The following is a 24239-nucleotide window of genomic DNA, read 5'->3' as shown; positions in this document are numbered from 1 at the left end:
TCTCTTGAATTGGACAAATGATTTAAATGTGTTGGAGCGTTTTTGTACTTCATACTTGACAAATTAGTAAGATGTTTATTTTGAGGAAATATTGATATGTTGCCTAGCGATGATCATGTTGAATGGTTCTTTTTTGTGCCAAATTATTTACCCGCAGATAGATATGTTAATATTTTTGTTGTATGTTTTATTTCTAGAGCGCATAAATCACAGGCCTATCTTCACAAGAACTCCTCAAAACACAACCGTGGTGGTGGGTCAAAATGCTACTTTTCATTGCGAGATACTTTCTGATCTTCACCCTCATATCGAATGGAAAAAGTGGCTAACAATGCCCAATGACCCATCTAAGGATGTTCTAAATATTCCTACAAATGAGGTGAAGGTTAGACACGACTTCTTTCTATGCTCTGCCTGAAATGCATGGAGCCTGAAGAATGCATTACTTCCTTTTTTTTTTAAGGGGATTTAAAAATACTAAGCCTTGTTTTGGTTTCATTTTAGCTAACTGGCTTGACATGTGAATATGTGCTAAATTTCTGGATATGTTCACAGCATGCATGTTTGTATATTCACACTATGGTTGATCCAATACCATTTTTTACCGATGCCATTGCTGACAAGTCTTCCTGATTCGCACCGATACTGCTGGCCTCAGTGGCAGAGTGGTTAGCACAATGTGCTACAATGCCAGGGTTCCCAGGTTTGAATCCCAGCCTGGGTATGGGTGTTCTTTGTGAGTGTTCCTCATCAATTTCATCATGTCATCACTCATCCTCATCTTTGCAATTAACCAAAAGTGGTAGAAAAGCAAAATAAAATAAACCAAATAAATCAGTATAACAAAGGTTGGTCAAAATATTGATCAATATTAATGCATAAGCATTCCAATCCAATTATATCCTACAATTGCTCCATTGGCTATAAAAATTCAGAGAATTATATCAGAACATTACAATTGCTGTCACTTTATCACAAAATATATAATTCTTGTGCAAAATAAATGAAAAAATAAATACAAATTTTGCATAACTTGCACAAAAATTAAACTTAGCAAAAGTATTGCATGGCAGTTTTGTGAATCCTGCAAAATCCTTCAACTCTGGAAAAGTATTACCTTGTATCAACCCTAATTCACAATTGCCATTGGGTTTAAAGTTCACTGAAACTTTATCATGCACACTCTTCAGTGAACAACATGTAAGCGTGTAGTAATTCACAATGTAGTATTTGGATCTTTAATTTTATATTTCAAGTACAGTTGTTAATGAAAATAGTGAGTTATGTGCTGCAGTGATCTAGAGCATGACAGCCAGTGTGTGATGCTGATCACATAACCACCACAATCGTTGAGATCAAGAATGTGTAGAGCCATACTTCCACACCCTTTATGCACCATCCTGTTTTTGTTTTTTGTGTTCAATGAAAATTACATGATTTTGTAATTAACACAAGTGCAATAATGAAAATTACTGTACTGGTAGTGGCTATAAATTAATTTCCAAGTGGAGGTAAATTTGTGAAAGAGCTTTAAGTGTAATCTTACCTAGATACATTACATTGAAATGCCAAAGAAAACAAATATTCAGTCATTAGAAGAACACATTTTTTTTAATATCGTTGTTTGTTCTATTTGCATGAAGCATACAGATAATGTAACATAATATTTATATACCTAACGAATCCACTCCTCTTCCTTAATTCTTGAATTTATGCTTTTTCCTTTCCCATCTTTGTAACATTTGTAGTACTTGTTATACTTACGTCCTGTTTTTTATTTTGTAAAAGTAGGACAATTTACACATTCTTTTTTTTAATGTCACGTTGAAACTTTCACCTGCACCAGGAAAGTCAGTTTCTAAATTTCCTGTCTCGAAAGACTGGCATATATTCCAAATTGAAGAGCTTTCAGTCAAATTCTTCTGTGGTTTGCTTGTTACATTTTCAAGATATTTGTGATATAAAATAGTTTATGGTTCCATGAAATGATATCTAGATAATAGTGAAAGCAATGTACATGAGGATTCACTAGAATGCTCTACAAGGAATTCAAATCAGATGATTTTTTTAGAATTTGGACCATCATGGTGATTTTTCAGCATTATGAATAAGCCGTGCTTCGATGTTGCAAGTGAAAGGTCAATATGTGGCCTAAAAGGTATTTTTGCATCTGGAATGCTTACATGAAGATTCAGACATTTGCTTGCATGCATGAAACAAAACATAGGTCACTACCAGTGTTGGGCAATATATCATCCAGACGATATATTGCGATAATGAAAAAATTTCATCCACACACCCTGCAAGTAGATGATATATCATCGTGATATTTTGGTGATATACAGGGTGTCCGAATTGAAACACCCTAATTTCAAATACTTATATTAAACATACTATACAGGCAAGAATAGTGTGGTAGGTGGTATATGGTAGCTTAGCTGTGGAAATTTTAAATAGGTAATGAAAAATAAGGATTTGTTTATTTTGTATCGTTCCAGCTGGTGAAAAGTGAAAATGACAACCAATGCTGAAAAAGCACAAACTCTGTGGTGGTACACAGAATTGTGATGCATAAAGCTTTAGACACTTGTGAATCACACCGTGGACTGTGGATTTTGGGAGAGCAATCTCACGTGACGCCATACGAACGGATTTCTTGGGACTTCGTGCAAATGCATCTGCAAATATGCTGAACGTTTTCCTCTGAAGGTTCGTGATCGGGCACCACCATGCCTGTTAGTGACAGATCCTGTCTCCGCTTTCCACACCTTGATTCTCTTGGCATCGGGAGGGTCTCTGTGATACTCTGCACGAACCATCGTTGAACTGCAATTATTCTGTGTACCACCACACAGTTTGAGCTTTTTCAGCATTGGTTGTCATTTTCACTTTTCACCAGCTGGAAAACTGCAGAGTATTGAATGCACAGTAAATGACTACTATAATTTTATAATTTCATTCCCTCATAGCCATACCATCCTCACCTTCTTTATTACTGTTGTTTTCTGATGCAAATAACAAAACTAGTTCAATAATAAAATAAAATTACACTTCTTTGCATGTAATTAAGAACAAAGATGACCAGTTTTCTAGAACTTTAAACAACTCTGAAACAATTTCTAACATATCACAAATAGAACATTGAAATATTTTCACACTTTTCATAGATGTTTATAAATGGATAATTTGTAATGCATACAATAATAGTTAAGTTATAGTATAATAATAGTTAATTATTGGAATTTTTAAAACATATAAAAATAAAGTGACAATTATTAGTACTCATTAGGTCCTACAAGTAATTCAATTTTACACATATGTGAGCTTTTGAGGCATGTAAAAATTCACATGTCATGTCATGACTATAACAATAGGTGAACATGATCAAAAACTTAAAATATGAACAAGTATTTATGAACAGAACATAATTCATATATGGCACTAGTAAGTAAACTTTAAAATTCTGTTCTAAATGCAGTAAAAAAACAAACAACACTATTGTACACAAAGATGGCAGAGAATAAATATTTCCCTAAAGAGGACACTCCATTTTTTTACTATTTTGTAAAAAAAGAAGGAAGAAAAAACTTTAAACTACTCCATAATATGGGAAATCAGATGAACACTGGTTAACTTTAGACATCAGGTTATCTTTATTATGCATTTTCCACATCTTGAAATATATTTTACGTTATGTAAAAGATCGAAATCTGCTAATGAAATTTTAAAAAGGGCAAAATTTATGAGGGTATTCACTTGATCACCAGCCCTGGAATCACATTTAAAAATAAGGAACAGACGAACAAATAGCTATGAGTTCCTTGCTGAAAGAGAAATACTACAACAGCCTGGATTATCCACAGACAGGAGCATATTATAATCCCTCAGTTTTGCTTCATTGGGAACCATTAATCAATTACAAGATTTCCCTGAGATTTGTATTTTTTTCAAATTCCCTGAGATTTCAAGGTTTTCCAGGTGTGTGGGAACCCTGCATATACCACCTACCACACTATTCTTGCCTGTATATTATGTTTAATATAAGTATTTCAAATTAGGGTGTTTCAATTCGGACACCCTGTATATCATATTGGCAATATGTATCATGTTGGCGATATATTGTCACAATATTTTAGCGATATATATCATGTCAGCGATATATCATCATGATATATGGTGATATATATTGTGGAGACAATATATCGCTGATATCATGATATGGAAAAAAATATTGTATCGTCTGGGACGATATTTTCTGGACGATATTTCGTGATATCAAGTAGAAGTAATAAAGGACTTGTAAACCACACATAAGTAATACTTTTCACATTTTGCTTTAATATTTGCAAGCTGTGGTTATGCTTGCATGTACCATTGGGTTTAACCATGTTAATCAAAGCATGTTATATTTCTTGTGCCTCTTCTTGTACTTAATAATGCACAAACTATATGTGCTGTTTTCTGTGTATGTATACTGATAAAGTATCAAAATATCATTACTGCTGTTAATTTTTATCTTAAATTTCTCTTATTTGCTGCAGAATGGTTGTAGGTAAGTATTGATAGTACTTAATATTGGTTTCATATTTTGATTCCGTATGTTCAAATTTTGTAACCATATTGTTTTGAAAGCGGTTGAGATTGCAAATACTCAGGTAGAGCCAGTGTGTAGCTTGTTTTCAACTCATCCTCTATGTTCTGATATTTATAATTTAGACATTACCAACTTGCCATGCATTTGATTGAAGTGAAAAGTACAGTGGAACCTGGATTTTACGTTCCTAAATTTAAAATTTTTCTGCATTACACATTAAATTTTGATGGTCCCAAGATAGCAAAATGTTACAAAATTTTCCTCGATTTTACATTTTCTAGTTTTTAAATATTTTTTTCAGCCTGATCCCCTCTGAAACGTAAAATGGAGGCTCCACTGTGGTTGGTATTTTACTGGGGAAAAATGAGTTAGGCCATTATTATTGCATTGTACAGTTTTTAAATGACAGACTAGATTTTTATTTAATTTAATTGCATTGTTTAGCATAGCCATGGCTGCATTATGGACCAGATGAATGTTGATTATATATCTCAATGTTTTTAATGGGAAGCAAATCCATTTCAGAGCATAATTATTTGGAATTCAAAATTGAAAAGCAATATGTTTAGGAATGCACTAGGAGTTTTCTGTTGTTTTTTTTCCTTTTTTCTAGTTGGCAGAGGGATTTATTTGTCTTAAATCTGAATTTCCTGGAAAATTTGATTTTGTCAGAATTTTGTTTTTGACTTGGTGTTTTATTTCTATTATATCAAATTATCACATAATAAATATTGTATAACCAAGGGTTTTCAAACTTCTAGCTGTCGTGCCTTCTTTTGCGCTGCCAAAATCTGCACATGCCTTCCCTCAATAATAGAAAAAATACATGTGACGTGACCATGAAAGATCAACACAAAATCTCTTCATGAGTTTATTATTTACTGTTAGTACATATACAAGTAATGAAATTATGTGTGTGATTAATACAAATGGTGCTCATTATTTTAATGTTTATAATCTGGTGTCATTTCATTTAGCAATATGATATTCATGAGATAAAAGGATAAGTACGGACAGTAAGGAAAGCTGCATAATGGAAGTTAAAAATAGGCATACAGCAATGTTTCGATTTCCTCATTTAATTGTAGTCCTGTTTCTTCTAACAACATGCTCAATGTACGAAAGCACACCAACGCTTTTATCATTAATCTTTCTCTTACAAGGCAGCAGTTTCTTTTTGAATGTCTTAACATTCAGAACATTCAGTTTGTGGAAAATATCAGAAAGGTATGCCAATTTCTGTTCACAGGCACTATGAATTAGATTTTCAGCATTAGCATTGTTTTCTTCTACAAGGCACGAGTGCAGTTTCCGTCTCGGTTTAAAACACGGGAGATAACACTACCGATGAGACAACCAACGTGAGTTGCAATAATACAGAAAAATAAATTTGTATTTTTTAATAACACATTTTAAACTTTCAGAAAAATAGAAATATTTTTTCGGAAGTTCTCGCACCTTCCTCGGGGATATGCGTGCGCCTCACAGTTTGAATACCACTCGTATATACAACAAACTTTCATCTGAAATCCTTACTGAAATATATTGTCAATTTTAGACTTGTTTAAAATTATGATGGTTATTTTTATGCATAAATATGAAGATAGTTCAACAATAATACTTTCAACTCTTCCTCTCATCTATATAGGCTGGATCTAACAGTAGTAAAGATCCCCAAGTCCTGGAACTCTACAATGTTACTTACGAGGACGCTGGCTGGTACACCTGCCTCGCTGGAAACTCTTTGGGGATTTCACATAGCAGTGCCTACTTGAATGTTGTCGATGGTGAGTATTCATTGCATTTTCATTACTCTCTGCAATTTAAACTTATGCTCTTTACCTTTTGACTGATTTCTGCAAAAGTTGTTGAACAAATAGGAAAATATATACTAGTAAACATCTTGAGCATTTGTAAGTTTGACCTGAGGTTCAGTTTCTTGGGCCGAAGTCATGTGAATTTACCAAACATTGGTAACAGACATTACACAATTTATTGACAAGGAAGTGCTGGTACTGATAATTTTTACAACACCCCTGTGCCATATGTGCTCATGCAGTGCCATGTGCCGACTCTCTTTGTGACCAATTTAAAAAGAAAAACCTTACTTGTTCTACCCCTTTCCCTGCACTTTCAGATGACAAAGGGAAGTTTCAGTTGTGGACAAGGTTAAAGAAACTCGGATCTCATCTTCTTCACAATCTTGACAAGGTGTGAAGTGATGTGTTTCCACCACATGTCCCATCAATGTTGTCAGTTCTTGCAGGGATACCTATGGGCAAACCCAGACTTTTTTTTTATGGGACAGCAAACAAGCTATTTTCTAGGAGGACAAAGAATATATTTCCGAAGAGGCAAAAATCACTTTTCCAGACAGGAAAATGCTTTATTTTTAATGATTTTAAAAATGGAGTAACATTTATTTTACTTTTACTTAAAAATGCACAATTACAGAAGAAAATATTTCACCACTGGATACACCCAGTGTACTGGTATGCATATGGTAGAGAAGTAAATTTGTAGCAGGTACAACGTTTGCAAATTGCAAATTGCAATTACAATTACTTGACATGTTTTTGGAAAATACAACAAAAATAAGTTGAAACATCCACTTGATGCAGCGAGGGGGGGAGGGGGCTTACAACTTGTTTGATGATGTTTTATGAGGGATGTCCACAAAAGTCAGATCTCATTTGAAACAAATTCATGTGGTGATGCTCATAACATGCTAAAAAATGTGTATGTACCTTATCAGAGACTATTGCAGAGGATCTTTCCATCAGAAAATGAAAAAACAATCTTTACTTTTTCCCCCAAATTGCATTTCTTATTATCTAAAGTTACACATTATATCTCCTTGTAATCTCGTAAAGTTTATCATGTTTAACATTGAATGGTCGAGGGATCTGTTATTCACTAGTGTTGCAATCGGCAAGGTAATGCTCCATTCATCGTACATGGACTGCCTATGTGCAAGGGAAGACAGAACGCTCCATAATTCACATTCATACTTACTAAAGTTTGATTGCAACATTATAGTAAAATAACTCCTTGGTGCAACAGCCCTTGAGGGCCAAGACCTACCTACTGACTGCCGAACTCACAGTTAAAGATGCCTTGGCAGAAGTATAGTGCGATCACAAACAAAATAATCTTTGGCCAAAATCCTTGGTGTACCTTTCCCTCCATCTGTTCAACTCAGGTCATAAGGAAGCATCCTCCATTCTGTCCCTCCTATCCATGCGGGAGTATGATGCACAGGAGTCGCGGGTCTGTGCGGGTTCTTTTTCTTGTGGTTCCACCAGTTAACAGATGCGATCAACACTACAAGCCCCCAGTTGTTGGAGGTTTTCCATGACCAGGTTAGGTGATCAACACTACAAAGCCCCAGTTCTTGCAGGTTTTCCATGACCAGGTTAGGCGATCAACACTACAAAGCCCCAGATGTTGGAGGTTTTCCATGACCAGGTTAGGCGATCAACACTACAAAGCCCCAGTTGTTGGAGGTTTTCCATGACCAGGTTAGGCGATCAACACTACAAAGCCCCAGTTGTTGGAGTTTTTCCATGACCAGGTTAGGCGATCAACACTACAAAGCCCCAGTTGTTGGAGGTTTTCCATGACCAGGTTAGGCGATCAACACTACAAAGCCCCAGTTGTTGGAGGTTTTCCATGACCAGGTTAGGCAATCAACACTACAAAGCCCCAGTTGTTGGAGGTTTTCCATGACCAGGTTAGGCGATCAACACTACAAAGCCCCAGTTGTTGGAGGTTTTCCATGACCAGGTTAGGCGATCAACACTACAAAGCCCCAGTTGTTGGAGGTTTTCCATGACCAGGGTAGGCGATCAACACTACAAAGCCCCAGTTCTTGGAGGTTTTCCATGACCAGGTTAGGCGATCAACACTACAAAGCCCCAGTTGTTGGAGGTTTTCCATGACCAGGTTAGGCGATCAACACTACAAAGCCCCAGTTGTTGGAGGTTTTCCATGACCAGGTTAGGCGATCAACCCTACAAAGCCCCAGTTGTTGGAGGTTTTCCATGACCAGGTTAGGCGATCAACGCTACAAAGCCCCAGTTGTTGGAGGTTTTCCATGACCAGGTTAGGCGATCAACGCTACAAAGCCCCAGTTGTTGGAGGTTTTCCATGACCAGGTTAGGCGATCAACGCTACAAAGCCCCAGTTGTTGGGAGGTTTTCCATGACCAGGTTAGGCGATCAACACTACAAAGCCCCAGTTGTTGGAGGTTTTCCATGACCAGGTTAGGCGATCAACACTACAAAGCCCCAGTTGTTGGAGGTTTTCCATGACCAGGTTAGGCGATCAACACTACAAAGCCCCAGTTGTTGGAGGTTTTCCATGACCAGGTTAGGCGATCAACACTACAAAGCCCCAGTTGTTGGATTTTTTCCATGACCAGGTTAGGCGATCAACACTACAAAGCCCCAGTTGTTGGAGGTTTTCCATGACCAGGTTAGGCGATCAACACTACAAAGCCCCAGTTGTTGGAGGTTTTCCATGACCAGGTTAGGCGATCAACACTACAAAGCCCCAGTTGTTGGAGGTTTTCCATGACCAGGTTAGGCGATCAACACTACAAAGCCCCAGTTGTTGGAGGTTTTCCATGACCAGGTTAGGCGATCAACACTACAAAGCCCCAGTTGTTGGAGGTTTTCCATGACCAGGTTAGGCAATCAACACTACAAAGCCCCAGTTGTTGGAGGTTTTCCATGACCAGGTTAGGCGATCAACACTACAAAGCCCCAGTTGTTGGAGGTTTTCCATGACCAGGTTAGGCGATCAACACTACAAAGCCCCAGTTGTTGGAGGTTTTCCATGACCAGGTTAGGCGATCAACAGTACAAAGTCCCAGTTGTTGGAGGTTTTCCATGACCAGGTTAGGCGATCAACACTACAAAGCCCCAGTTGTTGGAGGTTTTCCATGACCAGGTTAGGCGATCAACACTACAAAGCCCCAGTTGTTGGAGGTTTTCCATGACCAGGTTAGGCGATCAACACTACAAAACCCCAGTTGTTGGAGGTTTTTCATGACCAGGTTAGGCGATCAACACTACAAAGCCCCAGTTGTTGGAGGTTTTCCATGACCAGGTTAGGCGATCAACACTACAAAGCCCCAGTTGTTGGAGGTTTTCCATGACCAGGTTAGGCAATCAACACTACAAAGCCCCAGTTGTTGGAGGTTTTCCATGACCAGGGTAGGCGATCAACACTACAAAGCCCCAGTTGTTGGAGGTTTTCCATGACCAGGGTAGGCGATCAACACTACAAAGCCCCAGTTCTTGGAGGTTTTCCATGACCAGGGTAGGCGATCAACACTACAAAGCCCCAGTTGTTGGAGGTTTTCCATGACCAGGTTAGGCGATCAACACTACAAAGCCCCAGTTGGAGGTTTTCCATGACCAGGGTAGGCGATCAACACTACAAAGCCCCAGTTGTTGGAGGTTTTCCATGACCAGGTTAGGCGATCAACACTACAAAGCCCCAGTTGTTGGAGTTTTTCCATGACCAGGTTAGGCGATCAACACTACAAAGCCCCAGTTGTTGGAGGTTTTCCATGACCAGGGTAGGCGATCAACACTACAAAGCCCCAGTTCTTTGAGGTTTTCCATGACAAGGTTAGGCGATCAACACTACAAAGCCCCAGTTGTTGGAGGTTTTCCATGACCAGGTTAGGCGATCAACACTACAAAGCCCCAGTTGTTGGAGGTTTTCCATGACCAGGTTAGGCGATCAACACTACAAAGCCCCAGTTGTTGGAGGTTTTCCATGACCAGGTTAGGCGATCAACACTACAAAGCCCCAGTTGTTGGAGGTGTTCCATGACCAGGTTACGCTACTCTTTGTAGCTCCCCAATTTTCTCACGATCACCGGTGGCCACTGGTCCCACATATTGGCCGAAATCTCAGGAGACTCGGTTCATCATGCATCCCATGACTCAAACCTAAAGCCTGACACCTTAGGTCAGACGACCTCATTTTCTTTTTTTCCTCCTTTTGTTTGATTCATAAATTTTTCTACATTTTGATTTTTTCTTTCTAACAGTTTTTCTGTCTTAATAATAAATTTATCAAAGAATTTAGAATGAAGATTACCAGGATTATTACTTAGTTTATTTACTTGTTATTTAACTAATATTTCCAGTGTTCAAGTGATCTTGAAATAGAAAAGTATCGAAAGGTTTATCATGTGTTTTTGGAATTGGTGAAAGAATTCAGTATGTATAATTTCCGTTTCAATGGCATTATTTTTTTACATGTTTATTCCATAAACTGCACATACACTAGTAGTTATGTTATCAGGTTACGATCATAATTTGTCTGTTCTTTAAAGCTTCCTTCACCCTTCGTGAACAGTTCTTGAACACCAGAAGCATAAGAAAACAGAATGCCCACACTTTTATTTAATCCCTATTTTTATTCTTCTGTGGGAATCTTGTACTTTTAAAAGCGAAGTCCTCCCGATAAAGAAAATCTATAAAATATGAAAGAACAAGAAAGCAAAATATAAACTTTGAATGCATCATTTTGTAGAACAGAATTTTGTATCAATAATATTGATGAGCTCTGGGGCTCACCCAGCCTCACCTAGTTGCAACGCTGGTGGGCGAAGGTAGCTGGAGTATGGCGCTGATCACATCACCTCCAAAATGGCTGATCGGGAATGTGTGGGGTCCTACCCACATCTCCTAAATGTGCCTTCATGGCATGGTGCTATGTGCACGGGAAACTTTACCAATATTGATGAATTGTGTTGAATTAATTATTATAGGAGATTGCACAATAATATAATAATTGCACAACCACAATCCAAGTCAAAGAGGATTCAATTTTCAAATGGGGAGAGAGACATATTGAAAAAAATGCCTTGGTTTTTTCTCCCTGAAGATCACTATCAAGCCTTGGGAAAATTTATATTTCACTATACATGGAACCTCGATTTTACGTGTTTTGGGGGACCAATCTCAAAAAACTTAAAAATGCGGGAAAATGTAAAATCAAGGAAAAAAATATAATATTTTACTATTTTGGAACCATCAAGATTGAATGTATAATGCAGGAAAATGTTAAATTGTGGTTCCACTATATTATGTTTATTTGCTATTTATAATATGAAGGAAATTGATGCAGTGTTTTTGTCCAGTAAGGCTTCATTTTGATAATTGTAGCCATATGATGCGGAAAAAAAATCTGCTTTCTTCAGCATTTTAATATGCATGTTGGTTGAAGTTAGTTCTTGTAATCCTATTACAGTGCCCCTTGGAACAGGTGGTAAATGGAGTTGTTATAATCTCTGCATATGCTTAACACTAGAACACTACCGTACGTAAAATTTACGTATGCTTTGCAAATCCCTCCCCTACCTCCCACCTTGCACACACTCGCCCCTCCTCCACCTAGCAGTGCCTAGGGCATTCTGTCATATGCGAGGCAGCACTGTGGTGAGGAGGGTGCAAGCGCTGATTTCGTTTGTTATGTTGTGCACTGTACGTCAATTTTACGTAGCTGTAGTAAAAACGAGAAAAATCTTTCATGTAATTTTGATATTTGTAAATTTGATTTGGATAGTTAGATTTTGAAAACAAAAGTTTAGAAGCATGCACTATTTTCTTGTAAGACTTTTAAAAACTTTTCGCCTTCATTCTTAATGTACGTACAGGCTTGTCAAGACATTTTCTTAAAATATTCTATGTTAAATAAAATCATGTTTATACATTTTAAAATGAAGAATAAAATTTCAATATAAGAAAATAAACAAAATAATGTTAATGAAGCTTCGTCATTTTGTTTTCATGATGTAGAGGTTATTTTAAAAATAGATTCCTTCATGTACGTAAAATGTACGTAGTGCTCGTTACACTGTAATATCGGAACACGATAGTGTTCTAGGGTTGAAATGTCCCAACTGTTTATTGACGTTGACAGATGATGATAGTGTTTTAAAAATATGCTTTAAACTTTTTGAGAAGAGGAAATTTCTGAGGTGTTTCTTTTTAATGTGTTGCCTACATTCTCTTCAGGTCTTTACAACCTTACACTTTTAACTTTTCTTTACAACCTTACACTTCTAACTTTTCTAAATGGACTCTTTACACCCCTTTTTATAACTTTTAAGGTAGGAGTTCAGATGAGAGGATTTTTTGTCATACATTTTGAAGGGTGCAAAATGGCCACATGTGTCAGTGTACCAAAAAAAATTAATCCATTCATTCATCAAACATTAAAGCACTGCTCTTATAAGTATATATTAAGGTACATTCTTATGACTGGGGTTAAATAAATGTGTTCTAAGGTTTAAATTTATTCAAGTAGTAGTTTTACGTTGCAACATATGCTGAAACATGAGTGTTCCAATACTCATGACTTCTTAACACATACATTATGCCCACAGCTTCATTCTCTTCCCCCACTGTGTTACACAAACCACGATAGAATGGCTGTGCTCAAATCTACTTTAGTAATACCAATTTTGAATAACTCAAGGATTCACAGTATTCATGCCAAGACACCAGGAACACAATATCTTTAGTATCCTTAGAAATAAAGTGGTGTAAGTGTATAGCTCCTACGAAGAAATATAAATCATAATAGGAAAGTACAGTAAGTTACAAAACAGAGTAACAATATATGCTATATAATTCACTAATTTGCTTCTTCAGTCACAATTCTAAAGTAAAGAATGATACTTTTTGTGTACACACTGTACTGTGTATATAGTAGTGAAGTGTTTAATGAAATTTATTGATATGGTTGACCGTAATAACAATAAGTACAGTTATGCTGTATGCTATTTTACTATTTTCATTAATCTGCAGATTACATTAATTCACAATCAAGTAAATTTAATTTACTACAGGTATATAATATATATATATATATGTAACATTTTAAATCATACTCTTGCATGTGCCAGTACAGTTGAAATATGTTACATTGTTTTTTCTATTAGGATATTATATTAAATGAAACAGCATTTTTTTTAGATATTAATAATACTTATCACAATGCATTGGGAGTTATAAATGTTCATAACTGAAGCAGCACTAACATTATTTATGTGTTTACACCTTCAAATCCTTTTATATTACATTCTGCAAATGCACATATGGAGAAAGTCTAGGCAAAATGCAAGCATGGGAATACATTATACACAAGAATATGAGAAGTTTTTATGGATATTCTATGGACATTACTTCCAATTAAATTCTTGCATATGTATAAATTATAGAGTGGATGAAGAAAGTACAAAAGAAGATGAATCATACATTAATTTACTTTTTTAATGAGCTGAATGAACTACTTTTTCTATGCTACTAAATAACCTAACCTAATTACACATTTTGAGTGTTGTATGCTTGAAGATTGCACTCTTTGGTGAAGACAAGATGCTTGGTTTTGTGATGGCATTGCTATTTGTTGAGAAAAAGAAATATTGAATTACCAAGTAATATATGAATTGTATGATCTGAGCTTATTTCCCCACGTGGCTTGTACAAACAGATTACGTTTGTCATTCCAGGGGAAGCATTGGTAACGAAGTGCAGAAATATATGGGATTCTTTCGTGAAGGATGTGAAAACTGAACGAGAAATCAAATCTGGATATATCGTCAGAAAGCGCAGGCTCTACATCTATTTTGAGGAGTTATGCTTCCTTAGCAAGCTGTCGTCAAGTAACGTGCCATATCTGGACAGCGAAGGGGGTGAGGTTTCACCGGAACTTGAAGCTGCATTAGCCGCATCCGTCAACGTGCCAGCCAACGCAGACAGTCTATTAGAAATGCCATCACAACCCAAGACTCAGCCAGAGAAAGTGTCGGAGTGCACAAAGAAAGAGAGATTTGAAGATAAATTAATGTCATTTCTTGAAAACGCCCATGAAAAGTCACCAGAACCGGAAGAGATGGATGAAGATCAGGCATTTTTCAAGTCCTTGGTACCAACGGTCAAGAATTTTAATGAAAATCAGAAGTTGGAGCTTAGGAGAAAAGTTCTTAATTTGATTCGCAAGATCAAGAAGAAAAGAAGGAAGAAGAAGATCAAAATAAAATATCCGAAGAGCTCTCGGCAACAATTCCCTTACCATTCTTCCCATCACATACATCATCATCTTCACCAGATACCGTTTGGGAAACCCTGATCCATCATTCACTTCAAGAGCCTTCTAACACTCGCCATATCAAACTAATAACATTTAGTGAAATCGTGACTTATTAGAAAAAGCAAAACAAACTAACACCCATAATTTCATAATGTAAATGCTGTTTCAGGTAAAAAAAAAAAGAAAAAAAAGTGGGGTCTGGGAGCTAAGTTGGACGTTCTCAAGCCAAAATAATAATATTATTGAATTGGTGACCATAAACACAAACTGGTTACCTCAAATCAGATCTCACATGTACAAGTGAAGATTTTGGAAAATGACTTTCAGTAAAATCTTCCACAAGGCCCTGAATCCCATTTAGTGTTGCATGTTTGTACAAAGATTTCTCTTCTAATGAACTCTTACATTAAGTATTTTTTTTTGTATTTTGTATATAATGAAGTAAACAGTTAGCTCACTATATATATATGTGATGTGATGGAAATTGTGCTGATACAAGAATTGTTTTATCAAAGAAATATCTAGTCTCATACAGTCAAATATAATGAGCTTTTACTGTATACGTGCCTAGAAAGGAATACCAGAAATGGGGGAGAAATTTTTTATAAAATTCAGGGAATATAATGTGAGTTGGGGTCCCAGTAAATTGTCACATTATATTTGCTGAGTTTTTTTTAATAAGTACCTTTTTTCTTTCCTGTAAATATACTTTCTAACATTCCTTTCTAGCATTTTTCTGTATGCATATGTAAAAATAAGTAAGCCACTTAGTTTCTGAAAGAAGGTGATATTTTTTTCTAGTAGGTAGATAAGATTTGTGCAGGTATGACAAAACTGTGGATACCATATTTAACTTGACATTGAACTGATTTGACTACAAATTTTCATTACTGAAAATTCCCTTATAGTCTGACTGAAGTATCGTCGGTAAAGGTAAAGTTCTTCTTCTCCATGTATATAGCATAATATCATGAAGGCAGATATAAAGGATGCAGGGGGTAGGGCCCCATATATTCTCAATCTCAAAACCATTTTGGAGGTGATGTGATCAGCACCATGCTCTGCCTGCTTTTATCTCCCCAAGGTCACTTTATTCAATGATAAGACTGGAAATATTCCAACCATAGATTACCCCACTCTGGGAATCGAACCTGGCCTCCTGTGCGGTAGTCAGATGCCCTACCAATTCCTCCAAATATCCTTGGCTAGGTACAGTATTTTACATAACACTTATTAGCAATGAGACTACCACACAGTATTGATATCATATTTGGAATTTTCGGAGATAAATTTTCATTCTTACAGAAGATAATATAGTGGAAGATCCAATTGGAAGCCCAATTTTATGTTCGAAGATTTGACATTTTCCCCCATATTACATTCAATTCTCATATTTCCAATTGAGCATATTGCTTTAAAATTGTCCTGGATGTTTACTCTTTCCTGCATTGAAAGTTTCTCCAACTGGGTTCCATAACATGCCATGTTATGCTGGTTTTCAGCTCTGAGAGGCTGCACCCATAAACAGGATCTTTCAGGAATACCCAAGGTCAGAAATCACCCGGGTTCAAATTGAAAAACAGTTTGCCAAGTATCTGGAAAACTTCTGAAGATGAAACGATCATCACCAAAGTTGGCTATGTCGACCAATATGAGGGGATGCTCCATCTTGCATGAAGACTGTGGTCTCTAAAGATACTTATTCTTCCCTAAAGGTCAACTGCTTTTCCAGCACTGATTGCTCTCATTTGATTCAACAGCAGGATGTCTACACTGCACCAGGTTCCAATGCTACATTTCCACCTGGTGTCAAAAACATGCACTATTTTTTTCATCCACATTCACTTCCCCATGGTCTGCATACTGTCTATACCATGTTTCAGTGCAATGCTTTGCTTTGAATAGACACCAGAGTGCTCTGAGTAAAGGAGCATTAATTCTAACCACCTTGTACAGTCACGGATACTTCTGGGTTGTAACGACTCTTATTTACTTTCAGTTGGATCGTTACAACCCAGAAGTGCCCGTGACTGTACATATAAACGCAGCATTTCCATTATTTCCAAATAACTATAATGCCCACAGTAATAGTTTTGTGAAGCACATTTCATTTACACAGTAGCTTTATCATATCAAGTAACATTTCTACAAAAGATGTGCCCCTCTCTCAGGTATGATTAAATTCATGCTTCGTGGCTTCCTTATTTATTTAGTCTTTTAGCATTCCTTTCTCTGTATATTATGTATATGTATGTTTGGAATAACAGTAGAGAAGGATCTGTCCTTCAATGAGTATACATTTGATTTGTTTGACGAGGGCGATTTTTTTAAGGCAAGCTGAAAATAAGAGACTGACTGACTTTTTTTTTCTTAATTTTGAGAAAATGACTAAAATTAACCATGTAGTTATTGTATTAAAAATATAATATTCAATGTTGTACCAAAAAAACGTGGTGCTTTAAAGTTTCGGTACAAAAGAAAGAAACACAGAAGTGCTACAAAATATGTAAATATTACTTGTATCTATACTATAGAGAAATTGTATACATTTTACATGCAGTGATTTAATTTGGAATAATTTTCGTGCCCAAATTATTAGGTGGATATACAGTACGACAGTATGTTTTATATTGAGACCTGATTTCTTGGTGGAGGTTCATAATTCTTTTTACTCAAAATTTTGAAATTCTGGCTCAAAGTGTTGAATAAGATATTTAATTAAATTTCACTGTTCAACAGCCCTTTTGAGGGCTGAAGGGTGGTTGTGCATTGTGCTTCATGGTGGCTACTTCCAATTTACCAGTAATACCCAATCTAACACCATGATGCTGGATGAAGACCGGAATTTTTGAAGTCCCCAACAGGTATCAAATGTGTGGCTGCTAACCAATTCGCTGTGCCAAATTTATTACCATTGATGTATACATATCTACAATATTGGTTAAAGATATTATTGTTGATCCAAGCAGACTTCAGTTTAATCCCAAGTGGAGACCTAGATATCGTGTTTACTCGGCATTGCGAGTTCAATTGAGAAGCTACTTGTGAAGAAGTAACTATGGAATATGTTGATACTATCGGGATCAGCCATAATATGTAATAGGAATGGACTGTAGTGTAGAGTAGAGTTGCTGTTTTAAGACCACTTTATGCACAGATAGGCTAATCAGGACTGAACCTACAGTTTAAAGTGGGATCCGAACCACTGTGTACATCCACCGAGGATCGAACCCAGGACCCCTTGATTACATCAGGGAGGACTGATAATGAAATTTGTACTGATGAAAAACCTGAATGACTCATTAGCCTGTTTAATTAATGTACGTAGCAAGTGACTACAATAGATCTTGCACAAGGAAAAGAAACGTCATGATTGGGTATTTACTTTAAGAAACCTTTATGTTCATCACAAGTAATAACAAATGTCAGAATTTTACACTACGTCACAGGCTATTTTCAGAAATATCATATCTGTAAAATTACCTACAACTTCACCGATCAAATTATATGCCTATTAGTCATTATTGATGGGTTAAACTAAACTATTAAACTCCAGGGCCTACCAGAGCAGCTTTTTCATTGGGTGACACGTGGTCAGCATATCAAGTCCAATCACTGCTATTTTCCGGCTTTCGAGACCAGAGTCTGGTATTTCTTATTTTCAAGTAGCTACTCAATTGTCCTCACAACATTGGGTCAGTGCCAAAATTGTGGAGAGGTTCCTACTGGGAATCAAACCCGGGACCACTTGCACCAAAGGCGAGAGCACTAATCATTTGGCAACATGGAGCCCTCCAATACTGATTAATCTACCCATTCCCTAATATTAGCGATGAAATCGCACTAAGCCAAAAAATTGTCTTTTTCTAAACAAATGAAAAATTGTCATGATCTGGTTGTAATTATGGGGCCAAAGGAAAGAGTTAAAAGTGTTATTGAACATAGGATTGTGTTGTTGATGTACCTGTTGCTCTGTCAGCACATGGTTTATTGTTAAAATACTCTTGGTATAAGCTCTCTGTGGCAAAGTGGACTCCCGAATACATTTCAGACTTTTCACTGTATTTCTCCCTCGTGTTGTAGCTGGGACCACAGGGAAAGGGAGACAAGTTGCACAACATGTGTTGTGATTTATAATTCCATGTATAGATTATAACAATAGTTTGAAAAGAAAATTAGACATATTTTTCATAGCAAGTTTGTTCAGTAAAATTTTTGTGAAGCAATAAAGGTGTGATACTGTAAAATATATTTGTGTATGTTTCAGATTTCTGTCACAGGACCTTTTTCTTGTTTCAGTAAAAAGTTTTTGGAAAATTTCTGATTTTGAAAAATCAGTATGATGTTACAAATTCTGAAAATTATATCTGCTCAAGACTTCCTTGTAGAGCATGTGAATCTTGGCATAGTTTGCTTGTGTTCGTGTCTTGGTATCTGCAATAGAGAAATTGGGCCTGTGGTATCACGAAACTATCATAGATCCCGACCTCTGTGGCTGTTCTATCACTGCATGCTACGATGCCAGGGTCCCAGGTCTGAATCCTAGCTTGGACATTGGTATGGTGTTCTTTGTGAGTATCCCTTCATCAATTTTATCATATCATCACCCATCTTCATCTTCACAATTAACCAAAAGTTGCAGAAAAGCAAAATGAAATAAACAAAATCAATCAATCAACTATCACAGATATCTTGACAATTGTAAAAGAAAATCACATGAAATAGTGATTGAATGTTCTAGAAAGAAATGTAACCTAGATGTATTTTTTCATAATTGGAAATTTCGTAGCAGTTTTTCAAATCAGAGAAATTTTCAAAACAAAAGAAAGCCTGCTGAAATAGGGCAGACGTCCAATATCACCCCAAAACTCTGCAGAACCTTGGGCCTTGTATAGCAAAATGACTTGCTATCTGAAGAATAACTGATATTATTATTATTATTATTAAAAAAAAAAAAAATAAAATAAAAAAAAAATAATCAGGATTGAAAATCTCTAGACAATTGTTCTAAACAGTGTTAACTTTGATATTTTCAGCGAAAAATGCAGGCTCGACCAGGACTTGAACCTGGGTCTCTGGCATACCGTGCCAATGCTCTGCCACTGAGCTACTGAGCTGACCTGGCCTCGCTTGATTTTTCGCTGTCGCTGTTTTACCTGCGTGGAATAATCTCTGCCAGTGCTACCGCAATGGAATCTGCTGCCTTTGAAACACTGTAGACTTTGATGTTGCCTGGTTCCTCCTCCTCGGTAGCTCAGTGGTAGAGCATTGGCACGGTATGCCAGAGATCTGGGTTCGAGTCCTGGTCGAGCCTGCATTTTTCGCTGAAAATATCTACGTAGTACATCTCCCATGTGTACCTAATCTTCAGTGTTAACTTTGTTGGACTTAGGTGTAGTGTTGAGACCTTTTGATAGAGGCCATTGCTTTGTCAATTCCAAGATTGAGCAGAACCAAAAGTAACACAGGCTTGGTCAACCACCATATTTGTAAAAGCTCTCTCATATTCATATGTAAACTGCAGAGCAAGCAGTGGTACTGTAGCATTGCCAAGAGTGGTGGAAAGTAGGGAGAAACGCAGGAAGCTTCGTTGATGTTTTCATCTCGTCATCTGATACACGAGTAGCAGTGTAGTGTGGCATTGTAATAATGGCAGAAGAAATTGGTGGTGGTTCTTGTGATAGACAGCATCTACCCTTCCTCCCTTCCAATGCAACTCCCTCACATACACACTCCCCCATCAACACATTGATCATCCGCCTTCACAAGTTCAAGCAAGATGCTCAAGCTTGGCGTAATATATACATAGCTGGTTCGACTGTAATTTCTAATAAGTAGGGTTCAGCCAATACCAATGCTGATATATCAGTATCGGCCAGTACCATTGTAAAGGTTGGATTTTATTCATCGATACCAACCAATACTTTTCTGGCGTTTCCATTGTTTGCAGGGTCTGCAAATATGACACACCACACTTTCACAGAGTCTAATTATCCTAGAAGTTATGCAGATTTTGGAATTTTGATTGATTTCGTACCAATTATTATGTGAAAAAACTGTATTTTGTAATTACATAACAGGTATTTTTATATCCTGTTGTAATTTTTCAATATTTTAAAACAAAACTCTCGTAAATAGTTGCTTATAATTGGAATGGAATATTCACCCACTAATACGAGGGGAAGTCAAAAATTATCTGCACTTTCACCATAACTTTCTTAAGGTTGGCCACACTGTCTTCAGCACTCGTGTGCTGAAAGGTGGTACTCTTGTGGATACATGGCCGAGGTTTCATATTAATCAATTACTTTTTTCTTTCTTTTGTAACATAGTAAACAGGGTGGCTCTGCATAGTAAACAGGGTGGCTCTGCATAGTAAACAGGGTGGCTCTGCATAGTAAACAGGGTGGCTCTGCTGGCAGTGTGCACCAAGGAACAACAGAGGTCAGTGATCTGTTTCTCTGGCCTGAAATTCATTGCAGGCTTTCAGTACAATACGGGGACAGTGCTCTACCACGTAGAAGTGTGTATGAGTGGATCGAGAGGTTTAAAAATGACCGGACAAGTGTGAAGCATGAAGTGGGAGCAGGATGCCCATCAACCTCCACCACTGACGGGAAGATTCAACAAGCTCGAGAGATGATTCTGACGAACCGACGGGTCACAGGGTGGCAGTCGATGAGGTGGCATGTTTTTGCAATTTAGTCATCAGTGGCATGCCCAAAGGGGTGAAGAGTTGGTGGTGGATATAGCCCCCTTCGGCCCAGTATTCCTAAAAAAAAGAGAACGTCAAGTGGATGATAAGAAGGTAAAATGAGGACCAACTACTAAATAAAATATACATAACCCTCTCCCATTTTGAAAATTCTCAACATGCCATTCTTAGTTATGGTTCTGTGTGCGAAATCATCCACGACAAGCTTTAGATCACTGATCTCTGTTTACTCTTGGTGCAAACTGCCAGTGGAGTGGGCATGTTTACTCTGTAACAAAATAAAGAAAAATTGAGCGATTAAGAAAAAAACCTCGGCCACAAGAGTACCATCTTTCAGCACACGAGCGCTGAAGGCAGTGTGGCCAACCTTAAGAAAGTTATGGTGAAAGCGTGGATAATTTTTGACTTGCCCTAGTATTAATCAATATTTTGAACATCTTATAATTGTTACAATTGTCAAGCATCGGTATTGGTGGGAATCTGTATCACTATGGGAAAGTGGTATTGGTCAACCCTACTAATAACCAAATTAGATCTTAAATGAAGTAATTCTGAAGGATAATTCAAAGAAAGACTTTTATTGTTGGTAGCCTGGCACATAACAGTTTTTTCAGTCCACTGCATTACAACATGAAAGTACATAGGGGGGTCATACAAATGAGTTTAGTTATACAAATTTGTCCTGAAAGTGACCAACAGATGATGAGTTCTGCTGCAGCAGGGCAAAGCACTATCCCACACAACCTGTTTAACCCAGGTGAAATGCTGAAAGCATCCAGCATACTCTCCAGACCTTGTGCTCTTCAGACTACCTTCTCCATGGGAACTCAAGAACATTTCAAGGCAAGAGTCAAGGAATTCTTCACATACCCAAGGACTAGTATCACCAGGAAATCAACCATTTGCAGCTTAGAGCTCCCAATGGTAGCTTGGAATGAAAAGTGCAGACTCAACCAGGAATCGAACCTGAATCTCTGACAAACTGTGCCCTTGCCCTATCCCTTTTTTCACCTGATTTCTCTCTTTTGCTGTTTTACCCTGCTTTATCTGTGCAAAATCAGGGCTGACTTGGTAGAGCAGTGTCATAGTATGCCGGAGGTTTGAGTCCTGGTTGAGTATATCTCCTGTATGTGTCAAATAGCAAGATAATTTTATTATGTTTTGAGGATGAAAGTTTTTTCTTGCATTTGCATAGGCATTTTATTTTAATTTTTCTACTGAAATCTGACATTACTTTTGGCGGACACCCTATAAAAATCTTTCCTGAAGCTTTTACTAATAGCATCTGATTTTAGCTAATGGTCGAACACTAATTATACAGGGTGTCCACAAATTGTCTTTATAACTTTGTACATTAATCACGGGCACTATAATGTATGTTCATGGTATTTCCTGTATAATATACTGTAAATATCAGTTTTAATTGACATGGCCATTGTTTGTTTCTGGTGCCCCACTAATGTAGCAGGCTGTGTTGTATGAAAAAGCGGTCTCCCCAAGAGAAAGCGCAGTTTCTCACTTGGTTCATTGAAACAAAATCTGATACATAAACACAGCAACATTTCCAGACTTTGTATGCAAAAACCCTGCCAGTGATACCAGAAATATCCTCTCCAAACTCAAGAAATGACACTGCATTTGTGTATGAGATGAACCAAGCGACGAACTGCGCTTTCTCTTGCAGAGCAGAGACTACTTTTTCATACAACACACCCTGCTATGTCAGTGGTGCACCAGAAACAAACAACGGCAATGCTCATTAAAACTTTGATATACATACTGTATATTATACAGCAAATACTATGAACGTAGGGTGTTTGTAATTAATGTGCAAAATAATAAAGATAATTTGTGGACACTGTGTGTGTGTGTGTGTGTTTGTATAACTTCAGTTCCTGATTGAAATAAGGTTTAATGTAATAATGCAGTATCACAAGGGAACTAAGTCAATGAGTAAAAGCAAATTTGTGTCACCCCACAAAATAAAATTGGGAAAATGAATGTCTTTGTGCCTGAGGGATGGGCTGGAGCAAAATTTTTACCCATACAAAGGAAAGTTCTGATGTAGTATTTACCAACGCCTGTAACTTATATTACATCATCCTACTGCAGTGGTTTTTCCTTAGAAAAGAACTACATATGTACAGTCACGGACACTTTTGGGTGGCAATGATACCATTGATTTTCAACAGAATCATATATATGTATATGAATGATGCCCTTATATTTATTGAAGAAATTATTTTAAAAAATACTCTAATTGTGCACTAAATAACATGCTACATAGATATAAGGAATCGTTAAAACTATTGCCAATTTTATTGAAGTAGTGTGCAGAAAAGCTTATATAGAATATCGATTAATCTGTCCCATTCCTAAAATTTACTATACTGATAACCAATTGTTCTATCAGTTCACTAGCATATTACAAAAATTCAGTGAAGTTATGTATTAGAAAACCATGGTACATGAATTGTACCTCTATAAAAACATTAACAAAATGGTGGAATTTAGCCCTTAATGACATGTTATTCATAGAAATATTGGATTGGTAAAATTATTAGCAATTTTCCAAGCATATCAGCCCGTACCATCTCTTTTTTACATGATACATGACTACTTTTTTACTTTATAATCCTGATGATTCGTTTTTTCTTTTCTCGTAACAGAATTACCCGAAGGTCCGAAGCCACCAAAGACTGTAAATTTAATTGTGATTGGAGTCTTCAGCTCTTTTGTGGTTATTGGCGGTATTGTACTGTTCTGCGTACTTCAGAAACTCAATAGGTAAGTTTCTGTTCTGGTGAT

At 36.9% G+C, this 24239-nt stretch overlaps 1 protein-coding gene across 3 annotated transcripts in view; it reads left to right on the top strand.

Moving 5' to 3' along the window:
- Window positions 1-24239, top strand: part of LOC146004335 (fibroblast growth factor receptor 4-like) — a 173119-nt gene that overhangs the window by 112311 nt on the left and 36569 nt on the right. The window contains exons 10-12 of one of the 3 annotated variants that reach the window (XM_083143119.1): window positions 198-379; window positions 6243-6381; window positions 24101-24218. In XM_083143119.1, coding sequence (XP_082999245.1) covers window positions 198-379; window positions 6243-6381; window positions 24101-24218 — 439 coding nt within the window. Of the gene's footprint in view, window positions 1-197; window positions 386-6242; window positions 6382-24100; window positions 24219-24239 lie in introns of all 3 variants that reach the window. The other 2 variants (XM_083143117.1, XM_083143118.1) reach the window with 2 other exon arrangements.

This window comes from Lepisma saccharinum, chromosome 21 (assembly GCF_977018435.1).
Source record: "Lepisma saccharinum chromosome 21, izLepSacc3.1, whole genome shotgun sequence".
Lineage (NCBI taxonomy): Eukaryota > Metazoa > Arthropoda > Insecta > Zygentoma > Lepismatidae > Lepisma > Lepisma saccharinum.
The sequence above is the reverse complement of the archived record's forward strand: the minus strand, read 5'-3'. Positions and strand labels throughout refer to the sequence as shown.